The sequence below is a fragment of the Coturnix japonica genome, chromosome 4, assembly GCF_054131305.1.
Source record: "Coturnix japonica strain WE chromosome 4, WE-NBRP24, whole genome shotgun sequence".
In the NCBI taxonomy this organism is placed as follows: domain Eukaryota; kingdom Metazoa; phylum Chordata; class Aves; order Galliformes; family Phasianidae; genus Coturnix; species Coturnix japonica.
Genome location: NC_140666.1, coordinates 79,706,260 through 79,726,403, shown reverse-complemented (window position 1 = coordinate 79,726,403; position 20,144 = coordinate 79,706,260). Strand labels below are relative to the sequence as shown.

Here is a 20,144-nt window from a genome sequence, read left to right as displayed (position 1 = left end):
GGTATTACAAAATGAAGAGGATTTTCCCTAAACGTGAGTTTTTTCCCATTGTACTGTGCAAGGCGGTGCTTTTTCTCTCTGCCATTTTTGCCAGGTTGCTACTAAGCAAACCAAAGCGTTTTCTGCCGCAGTCCAGCTGTTGCAAAACGGGCTTTGCCTTTTACTGCTATGTAGAGGCTTCTTAATCAGTTTCTTAATGATCCAAATACAGTCTGTTGTATTCTGCAACTAGATTTTATCTTTGAATATCCCACAGTGGATTATATATATATATATATTTTTAAATGGTTCTTTAAAATTTTTCTTCAGTTTTGCTATCCATCACCCCCTCTGAAAAATAAACTGTTGTTTTTAATTACAGAAATACTGATAATGCTGCACTTTTGATCTTCCCATGTTGTTTTGTTACCTTTGATGGATTAGCATGACTCAGTCTTCATTTTAATGGCTTTTAATTGACTCGGTTGGATTTTGAACGGTTTTACCCTGCGTACCATACTTCTTTTTAATGCGACTCATGCCTATTCTTGGTTATGTTCATTACTGCGTTGTGTACGAAAGTCTACTAATAAAATGCAGTTACGATTTTTCCCTGCCCGCGTCTGCTGCTGTAACATATATGCTGATGGAAAGCAGGAACTGAACCAGGGCCCAATTTCCATGAGATTAGAGGTAGCCAGGCTGACTGTCTCCTTTCCCCTGCCCCATTGCAGTGTATGGCCACCCCTATGTTGTTTAGGTATTAGTTGCTCTTTTGGGTTTCAGGTTACAGGAGCAATTGATCTGCGTGACCTAGTTTAGAAACTATAACGTTGGCAGTGGAAACCTAAACCAAATGTATACCCTCCAGAGACAAATCTTCAGCAAACGCTGGCGATTTTGGGACAGTGCGGGCTCCTGTGCTGTGGATGCCGGTGGGACAGCACCACCTAATGGGCTTCAAATAGAAGCAGCAAAACTTCTAAACAAGCGTTCACGCTACCAAGGAAATGTCGAAGCTGAAGTTTTGTTTTGGCACCGTGGCAGGGAATTGCATCGCTTTGTCACTGAAGTTTGAATTTCCAAAGGGTAGAATCCAGATACTAGATTTTGTTTGTTTCTTTTTGAAATGCTGTCTGCTCCTGTAGAAACACATGTGAATTCAGCTGGCTTACAGGGCTTAAAATATTACATATAAGGAGCACGTAACAAAATCTGGTCTTTCATTTGCAATTAAAAATAATAATAAAGTTCATACCTCTATATTATCAAAGGTAGGTTGTATTGGAGGAAGCATCCATATGAATGATTTCTGTATCAAAGCCTTTCTGATTAGCGTTTCTTGATAGTAAATAGTATAGGTAAGAACCCAAATTCTTTACTTGAAATTGTATTTAATATTGTTTTTTCTCCTTCTGTGCTATTAATTGGGATTTGTTCCAGATTTCATCCCCTAATGTCTAACTGAAACTCTTCATTTCTTCTGAAATGGAAAGTGAATATGTTTGGGTTGATTCTATGCTTAGAACTGAAAACATAAGAATGCAACTCTTAAATATTTTGCTCTTGGTGGAGCGGACTGCAAAATGTTGTCACCTTCTCATGAATCTATAAATGAAATCTACTTAGGACATTTGAAATAAGTACTTTTGAGCGTAGTAGAAAATTAAATGTAAAACTTCTGTGGTAGCAGTGGAATTTTTTGGTTGGTTGTTTTTGGCGCTTAAGGGGGTCCTTCCATCAGTTGTGCTTTTCCGTACTGCCACGTCAAACACTAAGCGCAGCATCTCTAACAACTTCTGCGGGGTCTTTCTGTTTTGTTTGAGTTTTAGGTATTTTTAAAGTATTCTTTAACAAATACGTCTCGTAAAAAATCAGCATAGAAACAGTACAGAGTGTAACAGTTTTATGTGGTCCCAAATAACTGTATTGTTCTGATGGCAGAGCAAATGGGCTAAAGCGCTGTTTGTTCAATGGAAGTGACTATTCAGCGCTGTCGGCTTCCCTCTACAATATGTCACGGGAACCTACTCCAATCATTTTAATCGTAAACAATGCTGCTCCTTCTTGCAATGGGTTAAACGTATGCAAATTGGAACCTACTGTTTCATGAGCGATCAATTCTTTGTTGTGAGTGGCAAGAAATGGTGTACGTATTGCTAAGATACTGCAGGAAACATACCCAGCATCTTTGTTCAAAGTATCCACATCTTTTCAAGATGCTGTATTTTAGGGAATAGTTTCCTGTTTAGCTTATTTAGAAATGTAACCCACTCTAAAGTAATAAGAAAAATCTCTAAACAGAATGTCCACCATTTCTAGCGAAGGCTTCATGTACGAATAGAGCTGTGCGTGCCACCTGTGGTAGCAGATGGCAGCCATTCTCAGCTCCTTTTTGTGCTGAACCTACATTATATGCAGTAGTTGCCTTTATGTTTTAATAAAAGTTTATTTGAAAAATCTACAGTGGCAACATAACGCAGCTGCGTGTGTTAAAGAGGTAATTTGCAATGAAGATAAACTTTGAATTGAAGATAAAGTCCGAACTGGAACATGTAATTCACATTTTTAAACTTATTTCAGGCTTTAATGTAAATTTATGGGAAGGTTTTCATTTGCACAGTGTTGACACTTATGTTGCCACCCAGTGGATAATTGCTGCTGCTTCACTGATGAGTGTTGTTGGGGTTTCCACTGCCAAAGCTGTGCTTGGGAGGGATTTACATGATTTCTATACAGCATCTTATGGGGTTACCATTGTAAATTTCTGAACCTGTAACTGAATGTGCTTCCCTCCTTGGAAGATGTCTTCTACAAAATTCCCTACTGGTACTACCCAACTTCTACTCCCCCTTGTGGTGGGAAAGGTACTTCAGCTTGGGAACATGCTGTTAATGAATAAGTGTGATTGATGTTGGTGATATAGGGAGGAATTCCTATGATTCCCAGGAAAGTGTCAGTTAAATCTAGAAATTCAGTAATATTCTTCCTCTTAAGTTAACTTTTAGTGTAGTGTATGTGTCCAGGGAGTAGAGGACCTACTCCTTAATAAGGAGAGAGAGACTGGCTGGCCAAGAAAGCTGTTGTAGAAGGAAAAGACTTTGTAAAGATAAAGTAGAGAACTGACAAGTTCACAGTGACTTAACCAGAACTATTAAAAGCCTATATGGCTAAAGAATATTTCAACTTATATATAAAAGGAGAACTAGAGAAAAAGTGGATTTTCTCCACATGTCTCTACTATAAATTAAGAATAGTTTAGGTGTGGTGTCCAAACTGAGTTAATTAGGAAAAGGCACAGACAAGCAGGGCAAAGAAACCAATGACATGGATATTGGGAACTGGGGCGTGGAACTGGGAATGTTAATAAGTCATGCCATAGCTATCAGATAATCTAGGGGCTGAGACAAAATGGGGTACGATTTGCTATCATACTGATATGGAGTATTCCCAGCCAACCTACTGAGAACTGTTGGTGGTGGTGGAAGGTAGGACTTGGATGATTATGTAGGTCTTTTCTAAACTTGGTGGTTCTATGATTCTGTGAACCTGATGCTTTAGGAAAATTGTGTTTCCATCTGATGTCAGATGGTTAAGGGTCTGACAGGTGCTAATGGGAAGTCTACAGACTGCAAAGAGAGTATTACCCAAGAAAGATGTGGCAAATGCAGTACTGTTGTATTGAAAAAAGTACTGCACTAAGGGGAGGCTAAGAGTTGAGTTATTCTGGGTCTGAATTCTAAAAATAATCAGATTTAATAATGATCTTATTTTGGGGAATGAAGAAGTAAGGTTGTGCTCTTAAAATGTCATGATGAGAGGAAGGAGAAGGAGGAGCGTGCTCTGTTACAGAAAGTGGTGAATGATTCCAAGGTCTTGAGTTGTGAAGAAAAGAAGGAAATCCAACAGTAGAATATGGAGTTTGAGATTAGACAAACAAAAAATAATAAAGCAAATACATGAAAATGGTGGATGGAAAGATATCTCCAGCTAAATTGCAAAGTACAAACACCAGTGTATGCCCTTCTGGTTACTTGTTTTGGAAGAGGATGGATACAAACTGGAGCAAACACCAAGAAAAGTCACAAATTAAGCAATGTCAGAACTACCCCGTGAGAAGAAACTAAATGCTTGGGAGTCTTTTGTTCAGGGTTATGGGTGGATATGACAGTAAACTCAGAAGCACACATGCAGGAAAGAAGAGCTTTTGGGGTAAGGACTGTTTGGAAACAAGAGCAGATGGGGTGAAAGATGTTAATTAGGAAACCTGAAAATCTGACAGTTCTTATTCCTAGAAAGATCAGTAAGATTCTCACAAGGGCATCCAGATGGATTAGGTAGATGCTTTATTACCTTTAAAATGGAGCGTGATAACTCTGTGCAGAGTGTGTGGTGTGCTTCTGATAACACAAACCAAATGCCAGTTGATGACCCTTCAAGATTTATATTTGTGGAATAATGGATGTTTTGTGTCTGTAGAAGATTAAGAACCTTAGAACAAGTAAATAGAATTGAGAGTACTCTGGGATAAAATTCATTTTCCCTTTATTTATGCTAGTGGGACTTTTTTATTATTATTATTTATTTTAAAAATGCCTTATGACAAATTGACGGTGCTAGTATTACATGATAAGAAAAGGCCAAAGAGAAATAGCCTTAGTGCAAGGTCACAAGAGATGCTGATAGAATCTGAGGGAAAGTAGAACAAGAAGTCTCACTTCTGATGCAAATCTTGGGAACTAAGAGCTTGATGTGAGTATGGGCATAATAGTGTCATTCTAAATTCTTGAAAATAGCTTTACAAATGAAGGAGAGGCAAAGTGGGGTCAGTGCAATTCAAACACACGATGACAATTTTAGCCTAAATAGAATGCTCTTTGTGGCTAGATGAATTAATTACTGTAAGACAGTGTTCTTGCTTGTCATTCTGATTCTTTCTGCTTGTTAATCACCCCTAAATTGTAGCTATTGCAATAATGTTAAGATTTATTACTTATAAAATTTTGCTAATCCCTTTTCTGGTTCAGTCTTTGTTCACGTATTAATGTAAATGTTTTCAAACGAGTCTCATTTTACTGTTCTACTTTGTTCTCTGTCGTACTTCTTGCTTATTAAGTATTATTATTCTAGTGAAACACTGTAAGACTATTTTGACAATGCTGCTTTTATAGTCAAGCTTAGTTTACCTATCAAGCAAAGTCCTATGAAGCAAAATTCATTACATACTAATGCTGAGAAAGAGATGAAAATACAAAAGTAAGTTCCGGAAGAAACATCTGTAGAATGATTTAAATGGACTGTTTGTGTCCAATTGATCCTGAGCAGCGTTTTCATTATTTCTCTCATTAATGCTACTGACAGTGCAAACACGCTTTATGGAACTTGGTATCTGCTGGAGTTACTGACATGTGCTGTGAATGCCTTGAGATTTCACACACTGTTCATCTCATGGAAAATTTAAAACACAAAAATAGCAAAATTTCCTGGCTGTTATCATGAACTGTAATAAAAAAGCAGCAGCAGATGATAACAGGGAAATGTAGGCCCGTGTATTTGTGCAGGAAAACAGGTTTTTTGTTTTAATAGATCTCTGTGGCCTTACCAAGTTTGTTTTTTCCTCTTTTTTTTCAGAGGCCTACAGATCTTGTGAAGAAATAATCGGGGATATTAATCTTCTATTTATGCAAACTATTCTGTGTTCTGTCGCTGTGGTTTTTTGTTTGTTTAATTACAGGGAACATTTGCATGAAAATGGGATTTTAAGACTTGAACAGCTTTTGATGCTTTTTCCCAGATACACAGAATAAACCACGTTTATTGTCATTTGTAAACCAAAACAACTACTGTATTGTGAAATTCCTTGTGTGGTTTTGTTTTTTTTTTTTTAATACAGAATTATTAATGAGTATTTGAGAATATGCTGTAGGATGATTCCCCCATTTCCCTGTCCTGTTGAAAATATATACTGGTAATACAACCTCCTCACTCCATTGGGTCTCTTTCCAGTCATGTTAAGGCAGCCATCTGAATTGAGTGTTTATATCATTCTTTATCAGTGTTCTAAAATTTCTTGTACGATCTAAAATGAATTAATTTTCTGAACTATATCTTGGATTTTTTGAATTGCCAGTTGATGCCATTTTTAATGTTCAGTTATGCTTGGAGTTATGTTTCCTGTTTTAATGTTTTGTATAGTATTTATGTTAAGCATTTAGTAGCATTTAATGTTTAGTTTATGCTTTCTGTATGTGAGACGTGCATTTTTACTGCTTAAATAGGTGATTGCCATGTATTGACTGCTTGAACAATGTGCAAAGAAAATAAATGTTATGATGCTAATTAAATTAGTAAAATTCACAGTGTATTAAGTTTGAAGAGTGGATGTACTGAACTTTAAATGTTTACAAATATTAATATCTTTAGCTGTGGAGTTTAAATATGATTTTGTATTTTTAATTTTTTTTTAAGATTTCCAATATTGGGAAGCTGAAAGATTTTCTTCTTCAACACAGAAAGGATTACATTAATGCATATAGGTAAGTGTGCATTGTGTTTAAATGGTTTTTATTTTCTTTTAATACATCTATAGGCATAATAACTAAAAACAAAAATGTAGGTTGCTTATTAATTGGCTTACTTGTAAGCTCCTTAAGAAGAAGAAAATGGTTCTAACTGAAATGAAGAATTTGATTAAGAGGCTTTTAGGATATGCTCAGGAACTAATCAGTGGGGTAGTCTGAGAGTAGCACTACTGATGGGCTGCAGAATGACTTATTGAAGTGGTTCCTGAGATAGAAGGAGATTAGTTTCAGTTGCCCCAACCCAAGTGCAACACCTTATAATTGACCTTCCTTAGGTTCACCTGTACCTACTTTTTCACTTTTTTAGATGACATTCCTTCCTTCTGTTTTATCAACTGGACTCCTCAGCTTCTCATCAGCAAATTTGCTGAGGGTGCACTCAGTCCCATTGGTTAGGTTGCTGATAAAGGGGTTGAAGAGCCCCGGTTTCAGGACAGACCCACTATGAGACACTAGTTGTGATAGGCCTCCACCTGCACGTATGGCTATTGACTTTAGCCCTCTGTAGCCCCCTGGCTGTGGCCATCCAACCAGTTCCTTATCCTTTAAAGCAAAATGTTCTGTTCATCCTAGTTATGCACAGAGAAAGAGGTGTTCTTCCCATGTGGGAAGGGAATAGGTGCAGCTGACCCTCTATTCCTTAGGCTCTGTCTGCATTGTAAGAGCAGTCAGTCTGAGAAACAGCTCCTTTTTAAGCCTTGAAAGAGTCACTAACAGCAATGGCATTGCTGTACAGTCAGTGATATCAAAAGGTGTCCTTGGGACTCTTCTGGCACCTTACCTGAGATTTTGAAAGCAGTTTTTTGCTATTGCAAAAATGAAACCTCAAAAGTAAAGATTTTGAAGTGCTTTGAATATAAGGCAATGAGAGTTATTCATAGTATTAGTGAAAATGAATTCTGTGTGGAAGGCATATGACAAGCTGCTTTTCCAAGCAGCAAGTCGAAGTATATGTGTGTATTATGTCTGGCTGTCTGCTTTTCAGTTCCTTTTCGAATAGGTAATGAATAACACTAGGTGGAGCTACCAACTGAATACTGAAATAACTTCTTGTGTGAAAACTTCCTGTGAATGCATAAGCTAAGAAACCGCAAATAATTGCAGGAAGAACAAACTGTCAGTGGATGACTTCTAGGTTTTATTAGCAATACTGTGCATAAGAATACAAGTGAGAACACATAGTACAGGTTTTGTCCATGCTATTTTGGTTTCTAAAAGCTGGTAATGTTCTTTTTGTAAACTCTTTTAGCCAGTTATCATGGACTTCTCAGTTACTTTTCCCCTCACTGCCATAGGTATTAGCTAAGGAGATGAAAAATAAGTGTCATATTCTTAAACAATAAAATAATAAACTGAATCTTACCTGTTTGCAGTTGAAGTGAGAAAGACAACTGGAAAAAGGATTAATTGAAGCTAAGGTCCAGACCCAGTTTATCAAGCCCTAATTAATCAGCTGAAATACCTAAACTGAGTCCAGAAAGCTCAAGAATTAGTAATTGCTTGTTCACTTCTTTTCTTGATTTGACGGTCAGCTGTAATGTATGAGAGGCAAACCTTAAATGAGTGACGGTGTGATCTAAGCTTACTCATTTTAAGCCATTGCATCTTTATTCTTTCCTGTTCATCAGGATTCAGTGTCTTACCCTTACACTTTGTTTTTTCAGCTTTCTGTTGTAGGGAGTCTTCCTGTCCTGTTATCTTTTCTATTGTATCCTATCTGCTGTTACTCTCCTCAGGTTAGAACTTCGGTAAGTTTAAGTGCTGCCATCTTCCACTGGCACAAGTTAGCACAAGTTAGAAGACTTATTTACAGAGGGGTACATATAAAAGCTCTTCCTTCAGACTCCTTTCCGAATGTAAGGTGGTGGTTCCTTGTTGGTTGGTTGTCTTTTGGAATGTTAGAATTTTATTCCTGCTAAATTGCAGGCTTTAAGGACTTCCCTTGCAATGTAACATTCAGCAAATGTCTGTCTTTAGTTAAAGTCAGTGATGAACAGTACCTTTTAAAAGAAAACAAAAAAGCTTTTGTAATTCTGTAATATCAAATTCTTCTTTGATAAGAATCATCTGTGATGATTCTTCTCTGGCAAGGTGGAGGCAGGAACTCTTCATTCTTGCATACATTAGTGGGATGTGGGTGATTTCTTTTTTCCTTGCTAAGCAAACTGTTCATTCTTTTGAGATAAAAACTGTTACTTGCCTTTGCATTTTCAGAGTATTACTGCTGTGTGTTCCATGTATTTTTCCTCTCTGTACATTAGTGTTATACATTCCTACATTACTTCCTTCGGTGAGATCTTTTATTCATTCTTAGGTAAGTTGTCTGATGTGAACAACTTGTGTCTTGCCTTTCGTTATGAGCTCCATCATGTTTTTGATCATGGAACCGTTTAATCATTTGTACATTTGTGTTACCTGTGGTTCTAGGAACGAGCAGTATTGCATTAACACTTCGGTATTTGAAATGTTCCTCTGCAGGTATCCAGTTTCTCCAAAGCAACTTTCTAGGCTGAGATAATTCAAACACCAGCAGTTTTCCTTACTGTTTTAATTTAACCAGATATTGGAAATATCTGGTTCTGGATTTTGGTGGTAGAACACCTCATACTTGAAAGGGAAATCTCTGAGGAGATCTTTCTTTCAGGGAAAGAACCACCAGGCTGGATGTGGCTGTGGGCGGCCTGGTTTAGTAGTTGGCAACCCTGCACATCGCAGGGGGGTTGAAACTAGATGGTCAACCATGGTCCTTTTCAACACAGGCCATTCTATGGTTCTCTGATAATTTGATGTCTAATTTACTGACTTTTGCAACTGTAGAGGTATTTATGTAGTTCATCAGTGTTGTGCAGGTTGGTTTATTTTTTTTTTTATTTCCTTGAGACAGGTGGAATGGATGGCTTCTGATCTTCACAACATCCTTCTGTGGGCCATACGTACAGTTCAGTGCCTGAACATTTCATATGTTTTTTACTTCAGTTCATGTGCTTTGAAAGAAAAAAAAAAAATGTTAAAGAATTCTTTTTGTCATAAATGTGCCGGAGGAACAATTATTGAGCTCTGACATCATTTATCTACCCACTAAAGCTGGAAAAAAAGCCCAATAAATCAATTACATGTTTGTCAGCTAATAGGAGATCGTTGAGCACATGCCCTGTGCTTTCTGGAGAGTATTCCCTTGATGTAACCCATAAAAGAAAATCAGCAGCCATTAAAAGATTCTAAAAATACTGTCTGATGGCCTCCCCCACAATGCTGGCCTGCTTTATTACAACAATTTAATTACGTCTTTAGAAGAAGCAGTGAAATGTGTAGGTGACCTGTAAGGACTTCAAGTCTAGCATCATCTTCTTGATTGAATATACAACATTTTTCTGTTCTCTAGGGCTCTCATGTCAACTGATTCATTTATCTTTTTATTTCTCTGAGTTCACAAGGTTCATAAATCACATCTTAGAAATTGTTCTTAACAGCATTCTGCAATTTCTCAGCAGTATTTTACAAGACTGAAAATACTAATTCAGACGTGCCTATACTGCCTGCTGTAGTACCTGAAGCTTCTGTGCAGGTTGTTGTGAGATGTTCTGTCATTACCTTACTTCTGTACTTCGTAATGCATTGCTGGAAGAAAACCAAGTTTTTCTGCTTGGTTTAGTGTCTTCATTGAGTGAGTAAGCAGAAAATATTTCATGCACCAGCAGAAAGAGTTACTAATTCCAAAAGCTGATGTAATGCCTCCATAGACTCTTCCCTGTGCTTTTCCAGCAAAATAAGTTCACACAAATGATGCGTTGGAATGAACATAGCTGACACTTATTCAAAAAGGGGAACAAGCAGGTCGTTCTTAACACCTTGTCTCGCTTGCTTTTAGGTATGTCCTTCAGTGGAGACTTGGTCGTTTTTTTTCCTCTTGTTTGAATGCTGTCCCATCTGGTGTTGCAGTGGGTTGTGGAACTGAAACAGTGCTTCAGCCAAGCTCCTGCCCAATGCTAAGGACTGTGGAAAGGTTACTGTTTATCTGCAATGGGTTGTGCTGCATTTATGCATCGCACAGTAATTTTTCACTGTAATCACTTTTTTTTTCCACAGCATCTTATTGTGTTGTTCAGTTGATGGTCGAACATGATCCTAGATGTCTTTCTGAAGTACCATTTCCTAATCTGAATAGGAGTAATGTGTCCTCCATCAGTTTTACCTTCAGCATTAGCTCAGAAGCACTGCACCCTGAGGTAAACTTGTGCAATGACCTGGATTGCCCAGTACTTTTCCTCAGACACTCACTCACTCAGCATCCTGTTATTAAAATAGCATTTCACGCTTGCTGTTACTGATGAAAGTATCAATTAAAAATCATTACTTCTTTCTGAAGGTCGGAGGTGCTAAACTGGGCCCAGATGATTCAGACAGAAGCAGTGATTTGAAGGGAATAGTAGCAGCAGCTTAAAATTTAACTCAGTGCTGAAAGTTAATGTAGAAAAAGCCAGCAACGTTTAGGTTTTCTTTATTCTCTACATATAGTTTTATTTCTTTACTGAGTAGCAAGCCAACATTTTCTTTGGTCTTTCTCTTATTAACGTTTGCAGAGTAACTTCTTGTTATCATTGGCATCCCTTGCCAGTTGTCTCATCCTGGACTTGACCCTTTTCTGATTGCATCCCTCCGTGCAGTGTTCCTTTAGAGTTGTCAGTAGCAATCAGACCTAATTTGCACTTTCTGTATTCTGCTTTATTGTGTTTGAACTCAGTGAAGAGCTCTTGAAATAGCACAGTTGATCTCTTACTGCATTGCCTGTTCTTCCTTTAGATCAAGGGCAGAATTGCAAGGTATCCCAATGTCATTTCTGTAGGAAGACTGCTGGTGCATCTGGACTTTCTTCTGTTCCATCTTAATTTTCCTTTTCTGTGTTCAACGTCCTAATTTATGTATTTTTACTTTTAGACTATTGGAGTCTGCCTACTTGATAGCCACTATCTTTTCCTTGCTTTCCAATACCCCTTTTTAAGTATCACAAATAACTTAAGTTGCTTTCCAGTCCACATTTCCCACAAAGCTTTCTCCAATTGATTAGAAGAAATGTCTAGAAGAATTTAGTATTCCCTTCCTCTCCTCTATCTGTATGCATTAGCCAAAGCTTTTCTTGTGCTCAGGCTAGTTCTTGTGGTTGCTTCTGGTTCATCGGGATTCATGTGATCTCTCCGGATTTAGTGATACAGCAGCTCATTGCTGTGATAATGTCACTCGTAGTACTTCTAAGCAAGTCTTTGCATCTGTGACATATGGAACACAGTTGGTTTATTTGTTTGATGGTTTGTGGTGGTGATGATGTTGCTTTCCTCTTCTTTGGCCTGTTCTTCTTAAAGTAGTTGTTCTTTCTACAGTAAGGTTAGAGGATGGCAGTGGGATGGGTGTACTGTATGTGCAGACTCACTGTTATTACCCAACCAGAAAAGAGCAATACAGATATTAAAATACAAGTTGAAAACTTTTCTGTAGGTTTTCGGTACATTACAGAGTACTTATAATAGTTCTGTGGGGTATCAGGCTAACTTTGGCAAATGAAAATCCCTTCTTTTCACTTCTTTAATTGCATTAATATAGTTGCATTATTCATATATTGAACAAGTGGGGAAATTTTTCACGTATAGAAATCTGAGTTAAAGTAGATTTATTCATTTAGGTTTTTCTTGCCTGTTGAAAGGCAGATATAACAGGCAGTGGTGACCAAGTGATCAAGAGACCCAAGGTAAACATAAGAATATACTTAGCATAAGAATATACTAACCCTACTAGAATATATTAAATGTATAATGGATCAACTAAAATGGAAATAAACAGTATGGACAAGTTGTAATAAGTCTTAGAATCTACTTGATATAAAAGGTATGAATTTACAGATTTCATAATACAGCTACTTTAAAAATGAAGCCCAGCATTTAGGAACTAAAAACATACATAGGTGAAATAAGTTACAAACTGTTATACTTTCTTTAGTGTTGGAGCTATTCCTTTATTCTATTTGTTTTCTTATATTTAGAAGTGAAGTTTGCACTTCTAGGTAAGTTAGGTAAGTGTTGAGGGTGACTATTTATTTTCTGGTTGTATTTTCTCCTTACTTGCTCAGTATTGGATAATACAGGAGACGATAGGATATATTGTTCTTCCTATATCTTTTCCCACTCCAAACAAATGTTGTAAAAAACCTTTCAGCTCTATAGAATTGATGGATATTGTACTTTTTATTCATACAAATAATTTATGTCTCCTTGTTCTGTGAAAATTAGTGTTGCAAAAAGGCTTTTTGTGGAGTTGGCGAGTGGGAAGAAGATCCTAAATGTGCACTTGTAGGTGTTATGTTAGGGATTTCATAAGTGACAGTTTGTCTTGTTTCTCAGCCATATTATGTCTGAATATGGGAGGATGACAGATACCGAGCGTGATCAGATAGATCAAGATGCTCAGATATTTATGAGGACGTGTGCAGATGCCATTCATCAGCTGAGAACAGAAGGTAAACTGAGCAGCTTCTAAATGTTCTTTCTTAGTTATCGGTTAAGGGTAATGTGAGAATGAATATTGCATGGCATTGTGAGTTCTGAATGCTTTTGTAAAGAGACTGGTAAAGCCTCATTCCTCTTTTGTTTCACCTTTAGAATCCCGTTGACTGAGTAGAACCATGACTGCTTCTTTTATGCAAGTGAAAGGATAAGCCAGAGCATTGAATGTTATTTGTTTGTGTGCACTAATTAACAAGCATGGTGTGCTTTGTTTTTAAATAAAAATGATAGTCTTACATATTTACTGTTTAGTTACATAGTTGCACTATGGCATAGAGGACTGAGTCAAAGCTCAGTGACAGTCTCTTTCTATGGTGTCCACCTATAACATTGTACAGGGATACTCTTTCCAAGTTTGAGATCATTAAGTCACTGTGTAAAATGGAATAACATCCCTATCGTTACATAAACTCCTCAGAAATTATCTTCAACTATGGATGTTATCTTGAGTTGTTGGGTATAGCTCTTAACATTTTTAACTCGAACAGAATAAACCCCAACAAAGCAAATCAATATTTCTTAATATAATAAAAACATCGTGTAATAGTGTGTAATAATAATGTACCGATTTACAGAACCTATGCTTAAATATAGCAACGTTGAAAAGAGTTGTGTAATATATATAAAATGTTAATAGGCATTTGGATATAACTTGTGTATGATCTGAAAATGCAGGCTTTTGTGCAATGCAATAACCAATTAGAAGATCATGCTGTATCTTTCTTTTGCATTTCAGCACACAAGGACATCCAGTCTGCTCAGGTGAAGGAGCACAGAACAGCTGTCTTAGACTTCATTGAAGATTACTTAAAAAGTGCGTAGTATTTCTTCTGCGGCAGTGAGTGCTTAAAAACAAATGAGTGTATTTTCCAAGGAGGAAATCATGCTCTCCTAACCTGAAGTTTTTTACTGATCTCTCAACTAGGAGTGTGTAAGCTGTATTCAGAACAAAGAGCCATCCGAGTTAAGCGGGTGATAGATAAGAAGAGACTGTGAGTAATGAGCTCTCGTTGTCAAAACATAAGCAAAACAGATTAGCCTGTGCCTTTAGCTTGTATGGCATTTAGCAAAACTTCTATTCATGTTTAGATTCTAAGGAGATTGTTCTAGATGGAAATCTTTAGCTGGGTGAGGAACTTTCACTATCAGCAGATGCATTCCAGGGCTCTCTTATACTTCTCGTGTGTTAATTCTGTAAATGGCAGAACACCAATACAGTATTATGTGCTGTTCTTATTTGTAAATGATTAAAACAACAAGCTAATAGAAAGTGGAAGAGTAAACCTACCGGACATTTAATAATATTTTGTTGTATACCCCCTATACCAGAAGCTGGGATATCACTTAATTAATCAGACGCAATACAAAGGAGGAAAGAAACAAAATGCAACACCTTCTTTTGAGCAGCGAGAGAAGATTGCGGATCATAATGAGATTAACTGTTGATTATATTTGAGAGGGGAGGAAGTGATGAAGGTGGCACAGCGTGTGATGCAGCGCGTTATTACTTGGTGGTTTTCTGCTGTTGTTCTTTAGCTTTTCTATCAGCGTGATTGTTAAGCATTTAACCATCTACGAGGTAGTTACAGAATTCATTGTAGACAACAGTAGACCTTGAAGGCTTACTAGAAAAAACAGTATGTAGCCACTCATAGTGAGGAATCCTTGACAAATACAGAAGTGCTGATGTAAGCACTGAATACGCTTCTCCTTTTTTAATTGCTTTTGTATTAAAATTACGTAGCAGTGACTTAGATGGAATGTGTAGCTGACCATTGCATACGGTTTTTCTTTGCTTTGCTTCTAAATGGTCTGTTTTCTCTTGGCAGACAAGGTAAGGATCACTCTCATCCTGGTTAAGCTGTTCCTTACAGCTAGTTAAATAAAATAAGCCTGTTTCAGGAAAGCTATTTCTGCTATATTTGTGTACTTCTTCCTTATGATAATTTAAAATATAAAGTAAACTAGTAGATGGTACTTGAAAAAATGAACTGGGTAAGATGGCTATTTTTTAGTTAAAAAATGTCATAGTGACCAAACATTGTATATTTTAATATGATTATTTTTGACAGGAACTTTAACAAAATGTCTGGTTTTCATGCTAAGGCCTTCAAAATTTTTCTCAACTCTGAATATGTGATGTGTGTTGTTCAAGATTACGTGCTTCCTTTGCTTTTGTAACAGTATTTCAGTGAAGGTTGTTAAATCTGTTTTGCATTTAGACTGGGAAATCTTCAATGTGAAGTCTGCAAGAGCAGGTTGGAGTGAGGTGAATTTAAGTAATCTGTGGTTTTTCTTAGTTTAGAGATGCACTTGCACTCAATTAAATTGCAGGCTCTTGTGCTTGTAGGTCCAAACTTGAACCTGAGCAGAGCAATGTGTCCAAATCAGCTCTTTCTCCTGAAAAAATTTCACAGAGTTCTTTAGATGAGTCTGAAGAAAAACTTTCTGCAGAGGAAAATAAAGGTAAGAATAAAACCATTACAAGCCTATTCCCGTTCCTGTAATTCGCACTTTCCTGTTTTCTTCTTCCCTGAATTATTTCTTCTTCATGGCCACAAGTTGTATCAGAACGTGTTTAGATTCGACATACGAAGGAACTTTTTCTCTCAGAGTGGTCAGGCACTGGAATGGCTGCTCAGGGAGGTGGTGGAGTCGCCATCCCTTGCAGTGTTCAAGAAGTGCCTGGATAGGGAGCTAGGAGACATGGTTTAAGGGGTTTTCTGTAGGTAAAGGGAGGATGGTTGGACTAGATGATCTTGTAGGTCCTTTCCAACCTTGTGATTCTATGATTCTTGGTGTGCAAAACCACCTAACCTTACTGGTGTTCTTCATTGTAAGGAATTTCAAAGAATGTTAGCATGGTTTCTCCTATATATAATTGGCTGACAATTAGCATTAGTCTGCTAATCTGTTGTTTATTTTTTATTAAGAGTGAAGTTTCTCTGAGGAGTGACATGTAGGTCCTACAAAGGGTGGGCTCGTATGAAGGGGGTACTGCATTTCTGAATGAAGACTCGAATATTGAATTACCTCACTACATACAAACTTTCTTTTTCGATTTGGTATTTGCTTATCTTTCTAACCAGTTTGTAGTGCAGACCTATGATACACATCGGGTTTTTTCCTCCTCTCAGGAGGCTGAATTTACTATAAGAGGTAAAGGTTTTGATGAGGTGTCATTTCTAGTGCTTAGTGTCTTGAGAGATGCAGCACACAGGCACATGGGTGAGTTTCACCTTAACACCTTATCAGTATGTCGCAGCAAAGGAGCACAGCACAATAACATCTGCAGAGCTCAGTGCTTTCCTCATTGTTGAATGTTTCCACAGTCACTGAAAGCACCACACAAAGCATCACCGCAATCTTTAGCTCAGAAATCTGTGTTACACTGTGGGAAGAAAACACTGTTCTGTGGTTGCTTTGGACACAGCAAACCACTGCAACAAATAGAAACTAAGAACAGTTTATTACACATTTTGTTTACTCCAGTTTTAGTTCCTACTAGCTTACCCCATAGTTTTGTATGAGAAGGCAGTTAGATGTATGGGTCTGGTTACAGAAGTGATGCTGATGTAGTACTTCCAATGGGGGGATGTAGTGCTTCCAATGGGGGGTGCGGTGCTTCCAGGGGGATGCTGACCAGTCTTAGAAAAAAACTAGGAAAGTTGTATGTTAACATAAATCTGAAATGGACTAGAAGTGCACAAAATGTGCATTTGGTAGCTCCTGTCCATAGAAGTCAGCCTTGTGGCTTTACTAGTATGTGCTTGTTGAAGCTTGTTGAAGGTGCTGGTCCTGTCCTTAATTTTAACATTATAATGAGAAACTGAGTGTCCTCCTTGGAGTACCGGGGCACAACTTGGGGTTTGTCTGGTGTTTCGGCAGGTATAAACCAAAATGGGATACTTCTGAGATAAAGCACCTACTGAGATAAGGCACCTACATGCCTTTGTGGTAGGAGAATAATCTCTCTGGAGACATGCTCTGTTGGCGGTACCATGGTGACTGAACACAGCTCTGAGGAGATGTGTCTTTCTCACTTGCCTCTTACTTGGGTATTTACTTATTAGCAGTCACATTGGATAACAGGTGCTGGTTTTAACAGTGCTGACAGTGCCTGAAAGTAATTGGTTCCTCTGGGATAAAATAGGAATATTACTTATTTCTTAGCTCCGTAAACTAATTATCTTCTTTGAATCCAATACATTTTTTTATATAATTTAGAAATATTGATCAGGTAAACAAGTTTTGTCTGTGTGAAATAGATTGGAAATACTGACGATGCCCAGTGGACAAGATTGGGTTGAATCCTTTCCATACAATCTTTAGAAATGCTCTTGTTTTTCTTCCTTACTACTTGCAAGAAAGAGTAGCTATTTGATTTAAGGTCCATATCCTTTGTAACATTCTCACTGCTTGTCCATCCTGGTTTGAGGACCAGTCTGTCCCCCCCAGAAACCAGCAGACCAACTAGAATAAATAGAAAACCTGAAAGCCGTAAAGAAATGAGAACTAAATCTTGCTGTATTTTAATTTGCAGGGTAAGTTAAAGCAAGTTCAAATCTGAATTCATTTGCAGCTGGTGCAGATCTCTGTTTTGGGCTTTGTAATAATGCCTCTGGGGGAAGGAGGCCTTCTCAAGGTTGCAGTGTTAATGTTAGGAGTTTAAACCAATATTAGAACAGCTTCAGAAGCAGTAGGTTCCTGTTGTAAAGTTCCTTTTTGTTCCCATTCTAACTTCCTCGTCTATAATTAGAGGTATATAATTAAGCCTAAAAATAAATCTTCTAGAAGGGAATATCCTAGAAATAGCCATTGAAGATGTTTTATGCCCAACTCCTGCTAAGATTTATGCAGATGATTAGCTTCAATCAAAGGGAAAGTGCTGGTGAAATCAGTGGAGCAGCTCTGATGTGTAGGGCTTATTTTGTGGGTTCAGAACTGACTCTGTTACATGCAGGAAGGCCCCTTGCCCAGAGTGCTGTGGGATTTGCTCTGTAAAACGCAGCCTGAGCAATGTGAATAAGTTGGATTTCTCTTGTCAGCGTAGCTCAAAATGTCTTTGGGAGTCTGTTTTTACATTTGTGGAATGAGGAGCTGGTGGTTCTGTCAGATCTCATTGGGAGATGGTAGCTCTGCATAGAGACTGGCATTTGGAACATTGGTTTAGAATCATAGAATGGCTTAAGTTGGAGGAGACCTTTAAAGATTATCTAGTTAGTTCCAACCATCTGCTGTGGGCAGGGACCCCCTGGTTTTGTTTATATAAATTCAGGTGCTGTGGTATATTCTGCCCTATTAAGTCTCGGTCCATTGTGCGTTGTTTTACATACTCCTCATAGTCCACAAATTCCCATGTACTTGTCCATCTCTGCCCTGGTTTAAAAGTTAAAGGCCGTTGGTGTAATTTTGTGCTATAACTGTACGCTCAATCTCAGTTAATGAGAAATGCTATCTAACAGTTTTATCAGAGCTCAGAAATATTGAGAAATGCTCATTGCTTCGCTGCTCACTGTCCTGCATTGTCTCAAACTCTGGTTGTTCTGTTACAGACAGGAATCTGCCCGACGCTCAGTCTAACCTTGGGCTATGGGGGGATGGGAAAGGTGAAGACGAGCTGTCACCTGAAGAAATACAAATGGCAAGTATGCACTTATCTCATTGTCCATTTCGTTGTCCTTCCTGCCATGTCCATATGTGCGAAGTAAGTTCAGATTTATACACGTTCATTTACAGCTTCCTCTGGTTTTCTTGCGAGCTGAAGCACTGGGCATTAGCTCCAATGGTGAGCAGGTCCTACTGCAGACCCAGGCTGACCTGTGTGTGAGCAGTGCCACTCTGCTCTGTCCCAAACAGGACACCCAGACCATGCACTTCCCTCAGCCACCTTGATGTGCTTATTCTGTTAATTAAATTGTAACTTGATTGAATTACACCCAAATCCCAAAGCCAGTTCAAACTAAGTAGATTAACAGCAGTAGAATTGGGCTTGCTGTCTTGCACAGATCCAATGTCAAATACTTTGGGATTTTAATCCTGTTTTCTGGTATTCGGGCTGTGCATACCACTGAAGATGTAGAAGTGAAGCTTGTTAGAGCACATGCCATGTAAGAACTTAAAGGTAGGTGAGTCCTGTGTGCTGCTTCTGTGTTATCACAGACTGGTCTGTCCTAGATTGTGAGAAATATGCATGAGATAACTGAAGTCAGGCCGTTGCATTTGTAAAGCACAAAGTACCAGATGGCAAAATGCTTCCTAGTGTAGTGAAATCTAAAAGCTGTAACTTCATGCTATGGGTAGTACACGAGTGAGGTGAATGGTGTTATAAAGACAGAACCACATGATGGGAAAGCTTCCCCCATTTAAATGTCTGAAATAAAAAAGGACGAGGTTAAGGCAGGACATTTTCCTTAGTGCAGAACTCTGGAGCCAACTGCAGGTTAATTTGGGTTCTGGTTTGTAACAGGAGGGCAGTGAGAAGCATTACAGTGTTTGACGATGGATGTGAAGGCTCATATTGTTCATTTAGGCTGACGGTGGTAATTCTGGAGGAGCTTTGTGAAGGGGAAGGGTGGGTGGGTAGGGATGGGGATGGAGAAGGTTCACTGAGTCCAGGCATGTGAACCCCAATGAGACTGACTGTCTTCTCTCTTCCAGTTTGAACAGGAGAACCAGAGGCTGGTTGGGGAGATGAATAACCTGTTTGATGAAGTCAGGTACGATTTGCTGTTCCTTGCTGCTGTAACCAAGGTAATATCCATGCACTGTGACTCTCCTGTGAGACACTGTGCTGTGGGGATCGTGATGCTGTGGGGAGGGAGGGACAAAAAGGGAATGTCTGCTGCTGTATGGTCTGCTGATGAACTGTATGGATTTACATGTTATGCTCTCTCACAGTGTCTCACAAGTTCCTAAATACACATTAAACATACTCAAAATAGTACTGGTTAAATGTGGAAGGTTTACATTCTGTCCACCTCAGTTAAGTTGTAAAAGATGAAGTTTTCCATTCAGAGTGAGTCTGTTGCAT

The 20,144-nt window shown here is 38.2% G+C and overlaps 1 protein-coding gene across 1 annotated transcript in view; it reads left to right on the top strand.

Annotated features, from left to right (window-relative positions):
* Positions 1 to 20,144, top strand: part of STX18 (syntaxin 18) — a 40,124-nt gene that overhangs the window by 16,561 nt on the left and 3,419 nt on the right. Inside the window, exons 2-8 of the mRNA XM_015862702.2 lie at positions 6,448 to 6,515; positions 12,950 to 13,065; positions 13,848 to 13,925; positions 14,037 to 14,103; positions 15,462 to 15,577; positions 18,667 to 18,755; positions 19,772 to 19,830. Coding sequence (XP_015718188.1) covers positions 6,448 to 6,515; positions 12,950 to 13,065; positions 13,848 to 13,925; positions 14,037 to 14,103; positions 15,462 to 15,577; positions 18,667 to 18,755; positions 19,772 to 19,830 — 593 coding nt within the window. The remainder of the gene's footprint in view (positions 1 to 6,447; positions 6,516 to 12,949; positions 13,066 to 13,847; positions 13,926 to 14,036; positions 14,104 to 15,461; positions 15,578 to 18,666; positions 18,756 to 19,771; positions 19,831 to 20,144) is intronic.